The sequence below is a fragment of the Rhinolophus sinicus genome, linkage group LG01 (genome assembly GCF_036562045.2).
Source record: "Rhinolophus sinicus isolate RSC01 linkage group LG01, ASM3656204v1, whole genome shotgun sequence".
Lineage (NCBI taxonomy): Eukaryota > Metazoa > Chordata > Mammalia > Chiroptera > Rhinolophidae > Rhinolophus > Rhinolophus sinicus.
This window is the reverse complement of record NC_133751.1, coordinates 23,629,627-23,647,548: the sequence shown is the minus strand read 5'-3', so window position 1 is coordinate 23,647,548 and position 17,922 is coordinate 23,629,627. Positions and strand designations below refer to the sequence as shown.

Here is a 17,922-nt window from a genome sequence, read left to right as displayed (position 1 = left end):
TATAACATTATATTAGTTTGAGGTGCTCTACATTATTTTGTGGTATATTTTAAGGGCTTGGGACAGGTATGAGAGGTGGGAAATAGAAGATCAGGTTATTTTCAGTATTCGTATATCTTGTTTTAGTCATTATTGTGTAAGGTTCTTGCTACTCAAACTTGTATCTCAGAGCCTAGCCTAGCATATAGCAGGATGTTTGATATGTGTTTATGGAGCTGAGTCAGTGCTATTTTAAACATCTAAAATAAACCTATGATAAAATATGATATGGAAATATACTAGTGCCGTTCAAATGTCATTAGAAATATTATTTTGATAAATATAATGAACTTCTTTACATACATTGTTTAATGGCACAATTTTCATGATGAATGCATCCATTCTATTATTTGATCTTGAGCACAATTTAAATAAAAGGGGGATTCAAGTAGTTAAGTTTCGATGTGTCTAAACATTTACTTTCAAATTGACGTGGGTTAAGTGTGGTCTGTGATCATATCATGCTGGAACATGAAATAAAATTTTTCAGAGTGAGTCAAAAATGACTAGATTCTTTTTCTGAAATGTTCGCTCTATGTGCAGTGATGAGCAAGACCTGTTGTGGTGGCAAATTACGGGCAGATAAAGTCTCACCACTGAAAAGGAAAGACAGAACTATAGATATCACAGAGAGTGTGTACATGACCACTTTGAAAGAGATATGTAACTGAAAACCTAGGATGAAAAGTTAAAGATTAAGTAGATAAATTTGAAAAATGGATAATAATAAAATAGTGACCATAGTTAACATGTATTTATTTTTTGCTATTTGCTGGGGTCTGTTCTAAGCACTTTGTATATATTAACCCAGCAGTTGCCGCCATAGCAATTATATCAGAATGTCTGGAGGTAGGAACCAAGCATCAATACTTTTTAAAGATCCCCCAGCTAATTCCAATCTGCAGCATGGTCTGGGAAACATTCAATGACCCTACAAGGTACATATTGTTGCTACTATTTCCATTGTCTTAAGGTGGAAACTGAGTCAAAGAGAAGTAAAGTAACTTTCCAAGGTCGAAGGGCTGAAAAGCTGGGACATGAATCCAGGTGGTCTGATTCCAGAGCCCTTCATTTCAACATTGCTTCCTCAGTGCTTTAACACCATTTCTAATGCGTAGCTTTGATTTTTGTGAGTTTAAGGAAATTTTCAATACACATCTTAAAAATAATCATTTTAGGAGGTTATAGTGTATTTCTTACGTGGTTTGTTTCCTACCAGTTTCTGTGATATTGGCCTCCGTAGACAGTACCTACCTTTACCATACACAGGTTGTCAAAGCTGGCCCTTCTCTCTGCTCCAATTCCTTAGCCCATCCTCCCCCAGATGTTACTAGTTCAGTTTATCTTTAGCGCCAATTCAAGCGCACATCTGGGGAGTAGTTACTGTGAAAAGGAGGGGGCCCAATGGTAAAGCAAAGCAGGGCAAGCATTAATTCTTCCTGTTATGAGGCCCCATTCAGTGTCCAGGTTTTGACTACTAGATGTCAACTACTAAGGCTTCTTTTGTTCAGCCTCAGCTGCAGGCTTTTAGTTCCTCATATGTCTTTCTACTTTCATCCTAAACCTAAACCTAAAGTCATCTTATATTATGGGACCTCAAGAGTCTAGGTTTTCTGCTTAGCCTTCCCACTCTTACTATATGACTTTGGGTAAGAGTAAGCTTACAATCTCCAGCACACTCATGTAGTGTACGCCATTGTAATTGAACTTTGGAGAGCTGCTTGGCTAAATGGCTCTACATTTAAGTTCAGACTATTCACTTAGTTCCCGACTTTCAGGGCCACTATGACCACTAGTCTCTAAGTCCATTATGAACTTGGTGTTCTTCTGTGAATGTATCCTGTCTGTAATGGGCAATCTTGGTCATAGTTACCCTGGTTCAAGCAATTGCCTTTTGGCTGTAACTTTGACTGTATAAATCAACATTTCATTCCCCCATAGCAACTGTTTATCTAGTGCAAGACCACATTTAAGAAGCTAAGCACTTATTAGGGAGACCATTTCATGGAAGGTGTAGATGCCTGACCACTGCATTGTATACCTGAAGCTGAAGTTGAATAACATTGTATGTCAACTATAATTTAATATATATATATAGTCACGGGATGTGGAGTACAGCATAGGGAATAGAGTCCATGGAATTGTAATAGATATATAAGATGTCAGAGGGGCAATAGATTGGGGGAGGAGGTTATCACTTTGTGAGGGGTGAAATGTCAAACTAGTACATCGTTTTGTACACCTGAAACTAATAAAAATTAAAAAAAAAATAAAACTTAAAAAAATTAATTTAAAAAAAAAGCAGCTAAGCTCTTGGGCCTGAGGTGTCACACAAATGTGGGACCCTCCTACAGAGAACACATTTCCTTCTGTGGTTGCTTTTGTATTTTGAGATGTAATTATGACCATGGCACAGGAATTTGTTGCAATTGTTAAAATTTCTCTCCAGTGAAATTGTGCTCTTTGCAGTGGAATCACACAAGCCCACCCAAACCTACAGTTTAAACCAGCCACAGAGCTCTTCTCAGTTCCAAGTTCAGGTGTTTAACAAGCCAGGCTCCAAGAGGTAAAAGTGAGGGAGAGTGGCCGTTAGAATTTACATAACAACCTGGTGGCTCCCAACCACCATGAATAAACCTTCCGGTTTATGCTTTATCTGTCAAAAAAGACACTCTATGTTTTGTCATTATGAAACCCATCTAGGGAGAAAGAAACTGATCACTCTTGCTTCAGTAAACCGGTTCTGACAGACTCAACCAGGTCATTAATTAGAACACATTTTCTCTGTGCTCTAACTGCCACTGCCATTTTTTTTCTTCAAATGGTAAATTCAAAGGCAGGTTATTTTTTCTCCATTTCCCCTCATTTAATTAGCAAAAGAAAAACGTTACTGAACAAATACAAAGCTCATGCAGCTAAAAGGGAGAGAACTGAGGGTCAGATTCTCAGAAGACAAAAAAAGAGTAAGCTCTGCCTCCTTGGTTGTCTAAGTCCCTGCCCAGGGGTAGGGCAGGGCAGCTAAGGGTGAGGGTTGTCCAAGGAATGTGCAGAGAACATTGAGAAATTTGGCATAGGGTGTGGGAAGGGCCGTTCCCAAGCCCCAGTGAGAACCTGAAGTCCAACTCCCAAGCAGTTTGGAGCGGGAGACTGTGGCCCAACATGGACACACAAGAACAATCTGAGGGTCGCTTCAAGTGCTGCTGGTGCCAAGGCCCCTTCTGGGGATGGCTGGGACCACCCATGGCAAGCATGACATGTTGTGCTGCAGCCTCGGGGATGGCACTGGGCCACTTTAGAGATATCTCAATGAGGTCCAGTGCTGTTTTGACACATCAAGAGAACTCAGAACAATCCCTTCACTTTGAATCTTTGTATTTCACATTTTTGGACCTCTTCATAATATTAATACAGTAGACTTTGAACTTTTAAAAGTGGGCATATTCTAGACTTTCAAGTCTCCAGATTCTTGAACATTATATTGTCTTCAGAACACATACTAGAGCACCTCAAATATTAAAGCCTTAGACTCATCAGAGAATGGAGTAATAACAAGTAGAAAATGACATCTTGTTGCTCAGTGTCCCATAGGTTCCTGTACATATTAAGTGACTATTTCCTGTATGATGGAAGCTACTGCTCAAAATCGTGCCTCAGTAAAATTATGGATTGCTGCATGTCACTGACCTTCAGGGTCATTTCAAAGTGTGAGCTCCATGAGTTTCTAGAGTCTGTAATGAAATAATAGGCTCCAGTAAAAGGTTTTGTTTCTCAAATAAGACTAATGACGTCTAAAACAGGGTCCCATCTTGTGAACTGAGGACCCCTAGTGGTTGCTGTAGTAATAACTCCTTCTGAACAGTAAGTGGAGAATGAATTTCTCTCAGATACCATTTTTCAGTTTCATGAACATGCTGTTGTGATTAATAAAACACGGTTTCACTTAAAGTACTGAAAATATTACAATTGCTTTCTGTAATTGTAAATTGTTTTTCAATTAAAGATAGCCAAAGTATTAACACTAATTGGAGAAAGCTGGATGTTTTCATGTTACTCAGAAAGGTTGGGAACAGCTTTAGATAATCATCACAGGGGCAGCTATTTTTTTTTTTTTTTTATTGGGGAAGGGGAACAGGACTTTGTTGGGGAACAGTGTGTACTTCCAGGACTTTTTTCCAAGTGAAGTTGTTGTCCTTTCAATCTTAGTTGTGGAGGGTGCCGTTCAGCTTCAAGTTGTCATCCTTTCAGTCTTAGTTGTGGAGGGCGCAGCTCAGCTCCAGGTTCAGTTGCCATTGCTGGTTGCAGGGGGCACAGCCCACCATCCCTTGCGGGAGTCCAACCAGCAACCTTGTGGTTGAGAGGACACGCTCCAACCAACTGAACCATCTGGGAGCTCAGCGGCAGCTCAGCTCAAGGTGCCCTGTTCAATCTTAGTTGCAGGGGGCGCTGCCCACCATCCCTTGCAGGACTTGAGGAGTTGAACTGGCAACCTCGTGGTTGAGAGCCCACTGGCCCATGTGGGAATCGAACCGGCAGCCTTCAGAGTTAGGGGCATGGAGCTCTAACCGCCTGAGCCACCGGGCCGGCCCCAGCTACTCGTTTTTTGATAGGCAGCATCTTGAATAGTTAGATCTACTGAGAATAACAGAAATGTTCTATAGCATGCAACCTGTAAAAGAATCATATTAAGTATAAATAATGCACTTATATTTATTGCAAGAAGTTTAGGGAAAAAAATTGACCCGCAAAGGAGAATTTGCAGCTTTTGAGGAGAGACCCAGTGGCACAGTCACATCAAGTAGCAGCACTAAGCGATTAAAGGAGCAAACTTCTTCACAATGGAACTTTGGCCTTCACTGGCTATCTGTGGAAACTGCAAAATGCAAAGCTATCTGGGAAACCAGGCCTCACTTCAACCACGTATTTAATTCACCATTTAAAAATTCACACAATTCACACACGCACACACACCCTCAGGCGTGAGTTATGTCACAGCCTGGCTCAGCTGTGTATGTGTAAGTAAATTCTTTTACCCCTCTGAATCAAGTGTCATCTTTATTTCTTTATGGAAATATTCTCTTATATTGCCTGATTTTTAGTCTCCTGGGGCAGTCAGACAAATAACATTCTTTAATAAAAAGACAGTGATCTAGAACTGATAAGAGAATGTCTTTTGTTTTCCTTACAGTTTTCCCCCTACACCTAAAATCATATCAAACAGCACTTAAACTGTAAGGGGAGAGTAGGGCAAGATTTTTCAGAAAACAATGGGCATAGGATTGTCACAGTATATCAGATTCACATTCTCATTCTTTGTATCAAAGGCTACTTAGTGAGGAAAACAGTGAATACCTTACTTGCAATCAGCTAAAACCAGAAGATGAATTTTCGTATCAATATGTTTGCAATGGCAGGCATGCATGAATACTTGAAAGGCGCAAAAATAATTTACTCTTCAATCTCAGATACACAAATATACTTAAGAAAGAGAAGTTTTATTAGGGCAATTTCACTTTATTTTTCCATACAGCAAAGTCAACTACTGCAGTAATAATAAAATAAGCATAAAACAAATTGCAGCCCAAGACAAAATACATAATTTTAAGCAACTACAAGCAGAAAGTAAGTTGTGATTACATAATAGTAAAACCAAGCACATCTGTCCTTTCAGCAGATGAAAGTGGTAGGGTTGCTGATAAGTGCAACTTTATAACCAGCTAGAGTGAAGGCTGGCTACATGATTTCATTAAACAAGTGCCCTAATATCACATTTGCTTTTTTGAGTGCTTCTGAGTTGAAAATTAAAACCATGAAAATTTTTAACTGTTTTATTTTTTTTCACCTGCTGAAAGAACAGGATCCTACAGCAATTAAAAAACAATCACATAACAACTATAGCTACGGTGTGCTGTTTGGTTTGCCTGTTTATGGTTTAAATTTTGTGAAAGTCAATACTTGTTTTGAAGACTTTTGTGTGTGTGTGAACAATAAACCACTGAAATTGGCAGCAACTGATTTGAATAATATATGTCCTTAGTATAGTTCTCTCTCTCCTTTTTTTTTTTTTTTTTTGTTGAAGTTTTAAACATGCAGTAGTTTTGAAAAATGTAAGGAATATTTGATCCATGATTTCACCTTAATGGTTGAAGTACCTGCTATTTTTGGTAATGATCTTCAGGCAGATTTGGCCCAATGGAGTTTTTGTCAGTCATGAGATCTCGGAAGGATGGTATTATCTTTCCAGCTGAAAAAATCCTGGCAAACTACAAGCTGTTCACAAAAAGCAAAGCAACATGTTTCAAGGGGTATGGAGTGCTAACTCTGTGCCACTTTTGCAAAAGCAATTTTGCTCAGTCTGTCATTTTATTAGCCTTAACAAAACTCCTTGTAATTATAGACGTTTTTATTCAAAATAAGATCTTACTATTATACAGGTTTCTCTCTTTTGACTATATACAGAAGTGCAAAAAGTCAACCTTCTCTCTAGACGTTCCAACATGCTAAACTGCAGCATAATCAACCCTCAAGAGTTTGCACACACGCTATAATTCTCATTACGTAAACTTTGAGTATTTGGATTATCAACAAAAAGTCCCTTGTTCTATTTATTGATTATGCAGCTTATTTATAACAAGGCCTGATATTCAGGGATATTTCAAAAATATTAAACAATACTTTAACATTTGAAATGGATACAGTAGAAAATAAATTTTATTCTAATATCTAGGATCTAGATCTTCTTATAATAACTAATTACAAACAAAATAAATCATCAAAATATTACTCAATTGTCTGCCAGGATTGTTGCCATAGCAACAACTTAACTTCTTACTTAGCAATGATTATATATTTATAAGATATCCATATAAAAGATCTTTGTTCTTTTAATGAAAACTAGACAAGAACTAACAATGACTGACATTCTTACACTTTAATATTAAATCAGTAAAATATAAATCATTTAGTTAACAATAATACGAATATTCATATGACACTACATGTAATTCAAAACTGAGTATGTTATGAAGGAAAAACTACTTTAATTTTTTTTTGTATTTTGAAAAATTCATCGGTAAAATCTAATAAAACAATAGTCTATAAACTGAAATGGTATTCAATTGTTAATAGAAAATGAAATTTAATAAATGTAGGAAATGAAAAACTACATTTTTAACAAGAAAAATAAGTAATATTCTATAATGTAACTAACTACAATAACATGTGAAAGTCACCATTACTCTCTTAACACGATTGAAATTACATTGGTATGGGTTCCAACCCGTAATGTAATAATCTAAGGCTTTAATAGATGTACAGTACAATCAGTAAAATCAACACATCAGTCTTATATTAGAAAGCATCTCTCTCAAGCATAAAAACTTGCAGTAAACTTGGAAGTATGGAAAGTTCTATAACAGAACTTTCACTTCTCCCATTCCATACTCTAACTACCAGTGACCTGGCCCCTACTTCAGCAATTTTTAGAACTGCTGAACAGAGCAAAAATATCCTTTACTAGCTGCAAAATCCAAACCACAAAAAAGGAATTCCTTTGGATGAATCCATTCTTAAAAACTGAATGCACATCTATTTTTTTTTAATTTTGTAAAAGGCTTTCTAAGGCTATAAGCAGTTAATCTGAACAAAACAAAACAAATCACATATAAAATTCACCCATGTACTTAACCCACCCAATTGCTAGGTTAATTAGACATTTCCCATTTTCATATTTTGGTTTATCATGCATCTGATGACAGTGCTGCTTTCTTCTTTGTTTAGAGTCACTATTTTAAATGTGACTGTGATGAAGCGTTTAAGCAAACGTGAAACCATTTTTGCAAAGCATTTATAGTCTTTTGACTTTTGACAGAGCTATAAATAGAAGCAAAATAATTTCCTCAAACATTACTTTTTGTTATTGTGTCTCAGAAATGGCATATCCCTTTTGAATAACATGTTATACAGTATAGTATGCATAAATATTACACTACAATGCATTAAAATAATTTTTATATATATATATCTATTACATATATCTCCAGTATGTGTGAGTTTATCTGTATTGAGAGAATTTGTGTTGTGCTGTCTATTGTTACTGTAAAGTTAAATTGGCCATTTCTGAGACAGCTTTGGTTTCAAAAAAAAAAAAAAAAGAATGGTGCCCTTTGACTGATTAGTACTAGCAAATAAGCAACAAAAAAATGTGGCTCTGAAAACAATAACACTGAAGAAATAATACTCTAATTTGATGTACAGTCTATGGCACTTCATGAGAATCCTTAACAACATGGTACTTAAAGCCATGATGTGCTTTAAAAGATACACAGTTGTGGTTTTGCTTGGCACATTCATCTCTGTCAGATCCCTCCCTCACCACATCTTACAATCTATTACATTAAAAATATTACTCTTAAACAAAAATGACTGTGCATGCACACTCTCATCTATAATGGCAATTTTAAATACAAGGTGCACCTTTGTTATTTGTAAACCTTGAAAGAAATAAACTTATTTTTAAAAAATTATATCTTGGTCTACAGACGTACCAATACATAATAGAATCATGGTTACACCATAGTCTGTCTTTTCAAGATGACATGAATATACAGGAAACTAATTAGGTATGCATATTTTAATGCATAACTCTGTGCTAGAAAAGAAAGACGATGTCGTTCTTTGAGACAGGAGTATCACCTCAGCACGAATATCAATTAAATGTACAAAGTGTATAGGCAACAGTGTGCAGTGGATTTCCATGTTGTCTTTTCTTCTGATTAACATGCAATGTGTGGATGTCTTGTGGCTGAGGGGTTTTTGTGTGTGTTGCTTGACGGTATATACAATATGGCTAATGACCTCGTCCTTTACGCTAACCAAGCACACTGTCCTTTCCTCTTTAGTATGATCTATAAGGGAAAAAGAGATAATATTTGTTAAAACAGACAATATCTAAAAGCAGTTTCCAATATATATTTAATATGAAAATTGTATTTCTTGATTTCAAGTGTGAAATGTATGACATTATGCCTTCAGATAAAAACAGAAAACACTTTACAAGTACAAATCGATCTAAATTTGTTTATCAACTCTAACAGAATACAATGACATGCAGAGCTTAATGAAACTGTACATTCTGCTCAAGTACCACCCAACACTAAGCTAAAAGTGTAAAATAAATGTGCAGAAACAAGGGGCATAACACAGTAGAGCTCTTTTTTAGCACTATCATTGTGGGGCAGAACTTAAACTCACTTTACTTCCCCTCTAAAGTCTCATAGGTTTCAAGAGGAATGATCTGGCCTACAGAATTAAAATCCATGCAACAAGTCCTATTAAACATGATTCACTACACAGACTTTACAATAGTTATAATTAAGATTTTTTGACTTTACAATGGTGCGGAAACAATAATCACTCAGTAGAAACCAGCTAGGCTGAGCTGTGATGTTCGGTAGGTTAGGTGTATTAAATGCATTTTCAACTTACAGTATTTTGAATTTATAATGGGTTATCAGGACATAACCCCATCATATGTCGAGGAGCATTAATGTATTTGGGTGTTTGATTAGCACAGCATGTGTTTGAAAAAAAAAAATGACTGTTTTGGAGAATTTAAATTTTGGGGTGATTTTTTTTCTCTAAAACCAAGAAAAATAAACATCATTCCTTATGCTCCTGATGAATTAAGATTGAATAGATATTATATTGTACTTGTAAGTAGTTCCAGTTTTTATATGAAATTTGTTCTCCTCAGAGAAACTTTACATATGAAACGTATACTTTAGAATACCACCTTGATTATTAAAAAACCCACCATTTTGCTGCACTCACTAACCAGTTTAAATATTGCAACTCCTCATGAAAATGACCAATCATTTGTTATAAAAACGCAACATTATAAGCCTAAGTTTTGACACAAACAAATCCACTGGTTCGCTAATTGCTGGACTTACAGCCACTTGGTATCATTTTTTTCAACGTGGATCATTGCTAAGAAATAGAACCCAGTTATGTATATATAATACCAAACATACTCAATTGATTATTAAAGCTTGGAACAGATTTTTTTTAATATGTCAACAGAACTCTTCTTCCAAACCTACATACTACAAAGCAATGTGCTTATTAAAAAATGTAGCTATTGTTCAGAATAATGAATGTTATTATTAGAACTGCATAGAGAACGCTTATGAAATAAACAAAAACAATTTTCAGTCATTTAATTCATGATGGTAATATGTCTTTGGTAGACAGAGTTTATCATTTCTTTCCTAAATGGCTATCAAATTTTGTTTATCCTCTTCTGCATGGCCTCGACCTTTGTCCAGCTCTTGTTATAGGTTATCATCACAAGGGCCCCTGAACTGGTTCTCTGCCACCATCTCCTGACTAGACATGCTATCCTTCTATAAGGCCCATACTCCTCCCTTCTCTCTATAACAACCTTCATTGTCCAAATTCACTGATTTTCTGACTCTGTTGGGACACCTTCACCTTTGCGCCAAGAGAAATTTGTTCAAACCTCTCTTATTTTAATATAGCGTGCTGAAATTTACATTTTTATCTCATTGTGTGTTCACCTTTCCCTCACTGACATGGTAGCTAATACACAGTAGCACCAAAACATCAGTCGTAAATGTGTTAATGAAGAGATAAATGAATGAAAGGAAGCAACAAAGAATGATCACTCATCTTATGTACCAGACTCAGTTTTAAGTGTTGTGGCTCTTTTAACATATAAAAACAATGACCTAATATACTTCTGAGCACATACGATAATGTGGATGCATGCGTATTGAATAAAATATATGCTCTAAGGATGAAAAATGGCCACCTTGGCAAGTATGTAAGTCAATGTGTCTGAAGGTAAACTATTAGACCTTTAAACTATTTTTGAACAATAGCAACATTTTCAGAATTATATGATTGTCCGAGATGACACTTTCAAAGTACCTAAAGTTTATTTGGATATGTAGATGTATGTGTATGCATGTACTGTATACATTTTTTTGGCACCCTCTGTATGTGAGTGTGTGTATATACTTATTTAAACTTAGAATCTACATTCTAATGACCCTGTGGGTGGTGAAGCATGAGGTGTTGTGGGTATATGTTCTCATTTAGGATTTTACAAAAATATTAAAAAATAAAATAAATGACGATCTACAATAGGGATTAGAAAACTACTACCTGTGAGCCAAATCTGGCCTGCTGCCTATTTTTTGCAAATAAAGTTTTATTGGAACACAGCCACACCCTTTCATTTACATATGGTTTCTGGCTGCTTTCATGCTACAATGGCAGAGTTGAGTAGCTGTAACAGAGAAGTGTGGCAACAGAAATCATATGGCCCACATAACCAAAAATATTTACTATCTGGTCTTTTAAGAAACAGTTTGTCAGTCCCTCATCTACTCCTTCTATTTAGTTTTAAATCGTATTTTTCTTTCATGCTTGTGTTTATTTCTAATATGAAATAAACACAAAATTTATTTTCCCTAAGTATTATGTATATTTAAGTGATATTAACATATTTATTACAAAATTTCATGATGGAATCCTTCATAACCCATCTAAGATAAAAAATGTGAGCTCTATATAAGTATTTTCTCAGAAAGGTGCAAAAATTTTCTTAAGCGCATTAAACAATTGTTATCTTAAGAAACCACCACGAATATATACTATATATTACATAATAAACTTACTGTTTAGTGATGAAAATTCTACATCTGGGTAACATACTTGTGGCTAGTCAGATGTTCGGCAGATATTATGGGTATCTAGCAAATAAAAGATTATTTAATGAATGATCCATGCGAGCAAGCCAACAACCAAGACATGAAAACATTTTAATATTAAGTTTTTTAAAGAAAGTGAAATTCAGCTGTGAGGTGATAGTCCTTGTCTGGTCAACATAACAGTAAGTTAATGTAAACTTAATGCCAAAGTAGCAACTCATTTTTTTAATCTTTGTGTTAAATACCATTCTATAAATGTTATTGGTTTTTAGGAAGTAAGGGAAGTAAAACTATCAAAATTTCATGCAGAGCAATAATTGAAAGAAGTCCTTTTTGTTGGCCTACACACGCGCGCATGTGCGCGCACACATACACACACACACACACACACACACCTGTGGTTTCAGTTATTCAGTAATTCAGAAATCAAAATAGGAAATGTCTTGCCTATTTTTGTGCAACCAATTTCTCACAGTTTTGTTCAACTTATGGTGTGTAACTTTCTTTTCCAATTTAAAATACCAGGTGTGGACTTATAGAAGAGTATTTCAAAAGAACTGGATTAGGGCACAAGTTTATGTCACAACATATTTCTGAATCCTGATTGCACATTTTATTGTATTTTAAATGGGCAAGAGAACTTAAAAACTTGAGAGAAAATACAGTAAGAAACCAATAGAGAGGTGACTTATTTCAATAGTTCCCAAAGCCAATTTGTGGCCTGATTCTCCTCCAACCCAGAATTACAGCTGCTAACCTGGGGGAGGCAGCGCAACAGACTAAGACTATCAGAGGACTGAAAGCACGGGCTCTAACACTAGTGGTCTATTGCCTGGTTGTGTAACCTTGAGCAAAGCACTCCAGCACTCCATGCTTAAATTTCTTCATCTATAAAATGGCACTAACCCCATTTCAGCAAGGTTGATGTGAGAATAGTGAGATCACATACATGAAGGCATGTTTTTGTTGTTTCGATTTAGATGTTCTAGACTAATTCAACATATTACAATCCACAGTCTGGAGTGTAAATTAATATGTCTCTCTTTTATTTCCATTTCTCAACTAACATCTTTACACAACTTTACAGCGTTGGCAAATGGCACGAAAATGTGCTCCAAGCATAATGAAGCTTCTCATACCATTTTTCCTGCTGCTGCAGGACAGGATGTTGCACCCAACAGTGTAGAAGCATCAAGGATGGGGCTGTCGAAACATACCAAGGACCTTCAACACCAATCGATGCAGATGAAGGGCCAGCTATAAACTTCTGCATGCATGCAGGCTGCATTTTGTGGCATCAGCTATTTCCAGCATCGCTAATGTACTGTAGGCATATACATATGTATGTATATGTAGATATAATATATGTGTGTATATATATATCCATTCCCTTGTCTTTGTTTTGGTTGTAAAACAGTATGAAGACCCAAGATTATGCATGAAATGGTCACAGCACAATGCAAAAAGTAAAGTGTCCCCTACAATCCAGGTGGCCAAGGGCATGTTGAAATTTGCTTTGCTATAGTTCCGCTTACACCAGCAATTCTATGGTCATACATGGTACACACAAGAGAGTTGAGCATCATTGATCTACACCATAAATGGATTGTATCGAATCCATTAAGAAATTTCTGCCATAGATTATGAACATGCCACATATGCACAATCTAGCATTCTTGTAAATGAGTCTGATGTGTTAGCATAGATCTAGGGCTATTTTGACAAGCTTCAGAAAAACTAAGGATCTTTGCCAAGAAATGTTTAAAGCCTGTCTGAAACTTTAATATACATCCACTTGGCATACTGCTCTTGAATGTTTTTAATAGCTGTACTAATAGCTTACAGGTCTTCTTCAACAGTACAGAGTGTATTGTAGAGACCAGGGTGGCCACTCCTCGTAGCCATAACTACCAATTCAGATGGCACTTGATTGGTCTTCTCTTCCCAAGGGACAACATGTTGATTCCCATCTGATACTGGTTCTTTTGACATTCACTGGGCTACATTTAACCTCAGTCTGGGGGTTACCTGAAATTTGATTTGGCTCTAAATTTTTTCATATGCTCTTAACCCCATTGAACTTTGCTTTCGTAACAAACATATCTGTATATTCAAGCCAAAACCTACTTTACATAAATTTGATTATGAGTCAACCAGTATTTTTAGAACATAATTTTAAATAGCATCAGAAAAATGCTCATTGAATCAATGTCAATTTTTAACTTTTAAATATTTTAATAATCATTTTCTTTTAGTCATTCTTGTATATCATAAAATTTAAGTTTCTGAAACAGTTCCCTTTTACTTAAAAGTAACCTGTGTAATTGTTACTCTATAAACTTGTATGGAACACAGAATGACTCAATTTACCATATTTAATGTGTTTTTTCTTCCTTCACAACTCCCCAACATTTATGCTGAGTAGTTACAGAAATAAAAACACTAAGGTTGTTTTTCTTTTTTCCTACTTACTTGGAATACGCAATCTGCTTATCAAACAAATAAAACTATAAAACATTTACAACAAACTCTATTTACAAGAGTAGTCATTTGTGGCATATGTCATACATTTGAATATTTTGCTTTTTATTAAGAATTTAGGCAAGAATTGAGAAATTGTATATACCAAATACTTATAATAAAAACCTTACAATTAGCCACATTTTTTTGAATGTCAACTGTAACTGAAAAAAACAAATACTTTTTTTTAAAAATTAGCTACAGTTTTGATTGGTCGAAATACCTGCACAGTTGGTTGGAGGCCAAATGAGAATTGCTTGTGTAAATATCATTTTAGTAGCTTTAGAAATGGAGCTGCGACAACTCGGGAGCACTTAACAAATGGCAAAAAAGCATTCTGCGGCTCGTCATAGAGAGAATGTGTAGGCCAACAAGAGGTATCTTTGAAACCCCATGCTATTAAAGCACCCACTACAGCCCTCACATACACACGATTCCCACTGACCTCAATGGGAAATCCACGTGCATAAGGGCTGTTGGATTGAGCCCTATTAGAGTTGGTTTGTAAGAAACAAAGCTGTAAATTAGCAAACCTGGTTGGCTGTGGCTGTTGCAGCGAAGGGAACACTTGTGGCAGATGTTGTTGCTGCGGACACAGTGGCTGGCGTAGCACCGTGCACCATGGGAACTTTCGGAGGGAAAATCATATAAGCAAACATACAGAAGAGTGTGGCAACATGGAAACCATGGCAACATGGAGGGGTAATTGGGCATGGTATTTATCACAGCAGTAAGCCATGTGACGGGACATCATCACCAGCGAGTGACATGCAATCACAGCGCAAAGCAGGACAACATTCCAAGGAGAGAAAGGGCAGGGGGATGAAAGAGAAAAAAAAAAAGGGGAAAAAAAGCTTGTTACCATCAAATCAAGAAAATTGACACAAACAGGCTTAATTTGCTAAGTCAAAAACAAGAATTTTATATAGTGTTCATAGACATTCAAAATCTAAGTCAACATACAGATATTTACTTCATATATACAGTTATCTGTTTGAATGAAAGTAATTTTTCTTATTTACTATTAGAAAAATATACAATATATTACTTTTATGAGATAGATTTTTTTTTTTACACACTGGAACTCATAGTCCAATCAAAATCCACCAAAGGTGACTAAAGGAAACTTGTGTGTAAAGAAAACATTTATGTGAGTCCATGTCAATTAAATAGAAAATGACATTTAATTGACAGGTGTTAGTAAAAGGGAAATGGACTTGCCCAATAGATATAAGTTAAACTTAGCAGTGGATTTTGAGGGGCTTTGAGGTGCACCATAGGTTTAAGATAATCAAGAAACAAAGCTGGCACCTACCAACACTTGTAGCGGGTGTCATGCACAATATTGAGCCTGCCCATCATGCATTGCAACAGGAAGGTGGATTTGAAAAGGGAAAAGAATTAAAACATCCCATCACACGTGTAATTAGGAAATTCATTTGAACAAAGAAGAAAAATTGTTATTATGGGAACAGTGGCATGTAACTGTCAGCACAATCAAATCATACAATAGCACAGTGATCAATTAGAACTAGTCTCAAGTGAAGAATAAAAGCCAGTTTAACTGTGTGCTGGTACACTTTGTTTCTCCTAATTGCTGCCTATAAATAAAAGTATTTTGGAAAAAAAATTAAACCTGCTTAATCCTTTTAAAATAACATTGTAATTTTGTTTTAATCTGGTTACTAGCCATCTGGCAGCTTTGCTCTTTCTGACTTTAACATAGGAATGCCTTAACGTCTTCTTTATATTGAGCACATGTTAAATAACTGGAAATATTATTTATTATTAAAATGCTAAATCACTCAATGCACAAAACTGACTTAACAATGTAATGAAACCAACACATTCATTTTCATTCCCTTGGTTTTATTTTCCTGTTCATTGTGTCAGCATCACACAGACATGGGAGAGGCTGTGATCATTCATACAGGAATTTTATTTGAAGGGATACCAAGACATAAATTATGTATAAAGAGAAAATGAAACTTCTGCACTGCGTTAGTTTGGAATTTAACTGTAGAAGAACATTTAGAGGGGATATACTTTCTTATGTTTCAAACTGGTTTACTCAATAGGTATCTGGGAAAAACAGACTAGTTTTCATTGTTGGTTTAGACCCTCAGGATTTCTTGGAATGGTAAATAGTCTCCAAAATTTCACAAATTGGTAATTAGACTTCAAAAAAAGAAAACACAATCCTGAATAGGAGATAATGAAGATACACATGCTGCATATGGGGTGTTATCACTGATGTTCACAATTGTTCAACCATGGTGTTACATTAATATTACATATAATGTCCCTGCTGTCTTTAACATATAAACATTGAAAAATCTATTTTACCAAGTACAGGGCACTTTTCCACATACAAAACCACTGTTCTTTCTATGAGTTTATTTTAGACTCCCAGATTTTAAAATATCAAATGATTTTATACTTCTATCTAAAGCTTGGCACCTCCTATTTAAATACTAGCAGCATCTGGGACGAACATTCGCTAGAAAAATATCTGCCAATTGAGTCTTGTCAAAGATGGTCCTACAAAACAAAGCTGCCTTTGAGAACCACGGATTACTTAACGGGCATCCCTGTAACAGCTGCAATTAGTCTGTTATCACAATGAAACCGTGGACACAATGATCAGTGATTACACTTGGTAATGGAGCTCCCAGAGGCTTCCTCTCAGGTGGGGTACTATTACAGCAAGAGGCATTATCTAAGACACTGGGAGATCTCTGTCCTTCGCTACCACTACCAAGTCAGAGACTTGAGAAAGACAACAAAAACAAACCAGAAATCACAAAGATGTTAATCCGAGACAATAGAGCAAGCAAAATTTAATAGAGTAATACTGGGTCTAGATCCTGAGAAATCATTATCCGCTAATGGTAGAGGGGAGGACTTGAAAAGAGAGGATGAAGAGACAAATGAAAAGGAAAAACGTGGTATTTTAGGAATATTAAAGCCAGTTTAAGTATTGTACAGGTTATATGTTTTCAATTTATTATTATTATGCTGCAATTTGCCTATTCTATTCCATCCCATGCATAATTAAGCCTGCACATGCTGAAAATGAGTTAAACTTAACCCTATCTTTCTAAAACCCCAAAGCTTTTGTAATTTAAATTTTAGTTTGAGTTATCTTTCTCATTACCATTATAACCAATGCACACAGTTTTGAGAGGGATTCGCAGCAAATAAACATAAGGCAGCAATGAAAATACTAGCCAGGGTGCAATAACTCACAAATATGAAGACATAATGCTGTAGGACCCACTTACCAAAAACAAAAATCACTTTTGAAATGAACATAATATCGATCTTTACATCAAATGGGCCGATTTATTAATAATGATTCACGAGTAGCCAATTAAATTTTTTTCCTCAATTTTCAGCCAATTTAAGTGAATGTATTTGTTAATGTTAAATTTTCCCTATGGAGATATTTGCATAGCAGAATGGTGTGTTTCTGAGAAATGCATTACTTTAATTACATGACTTTTTAAATTAAATTTTTTAATCGTTCTGTATGAAGATGTAGGAAGAAAATTTACAAATGAGATGTAGGCATAGTTAAAATTACTTCAAGGCGAAGAGAAAAATTACAATGGAGATTTGGTTGGAG

At 35.6% G+C, this 17,922-nt stretch overlaps 1 protein-coding gene across 28 annotated transcripts in view; it reads right to left on the bottom strand.

Annotated features, from left to right (window-relative positions):
* Positions 1-5,510: 5,510 nt before the first annotated feature.
* Positions 5,511-17,922, bottom strand: part of MBNL1 (muscleblind like splicing regulator 1) — a 194,751-nt gene continuing 182,339 nt past the window's right edge. For 17 of the 28 annotated variants that reach the window (XM_019731998.2, XM_074326722.1, XM_019732018.2 and 14 more), the window contains 4 exons: positions 15,610-15,645; positions 14,828-14,922; positions 11,742-11,816; positions 5,511-8,942 (listed from right to left, as the gene is read on the bottom strand). In XM_019731998.2, the coding sequence (XP_019587557.1) occupies positions 11,760-11,816; positions 14,828-14,922; positions 15,610-15,645 (188 nt within the window). In that variant the 3' untranslated portion in view covers positions 5,511-8,942; positions 11,742-11,759. The other 11 variants (XM_074326713.1, XM_074326719.1, XM_074326727.1 and 8 more) reach the window with 7 other exon arrangements.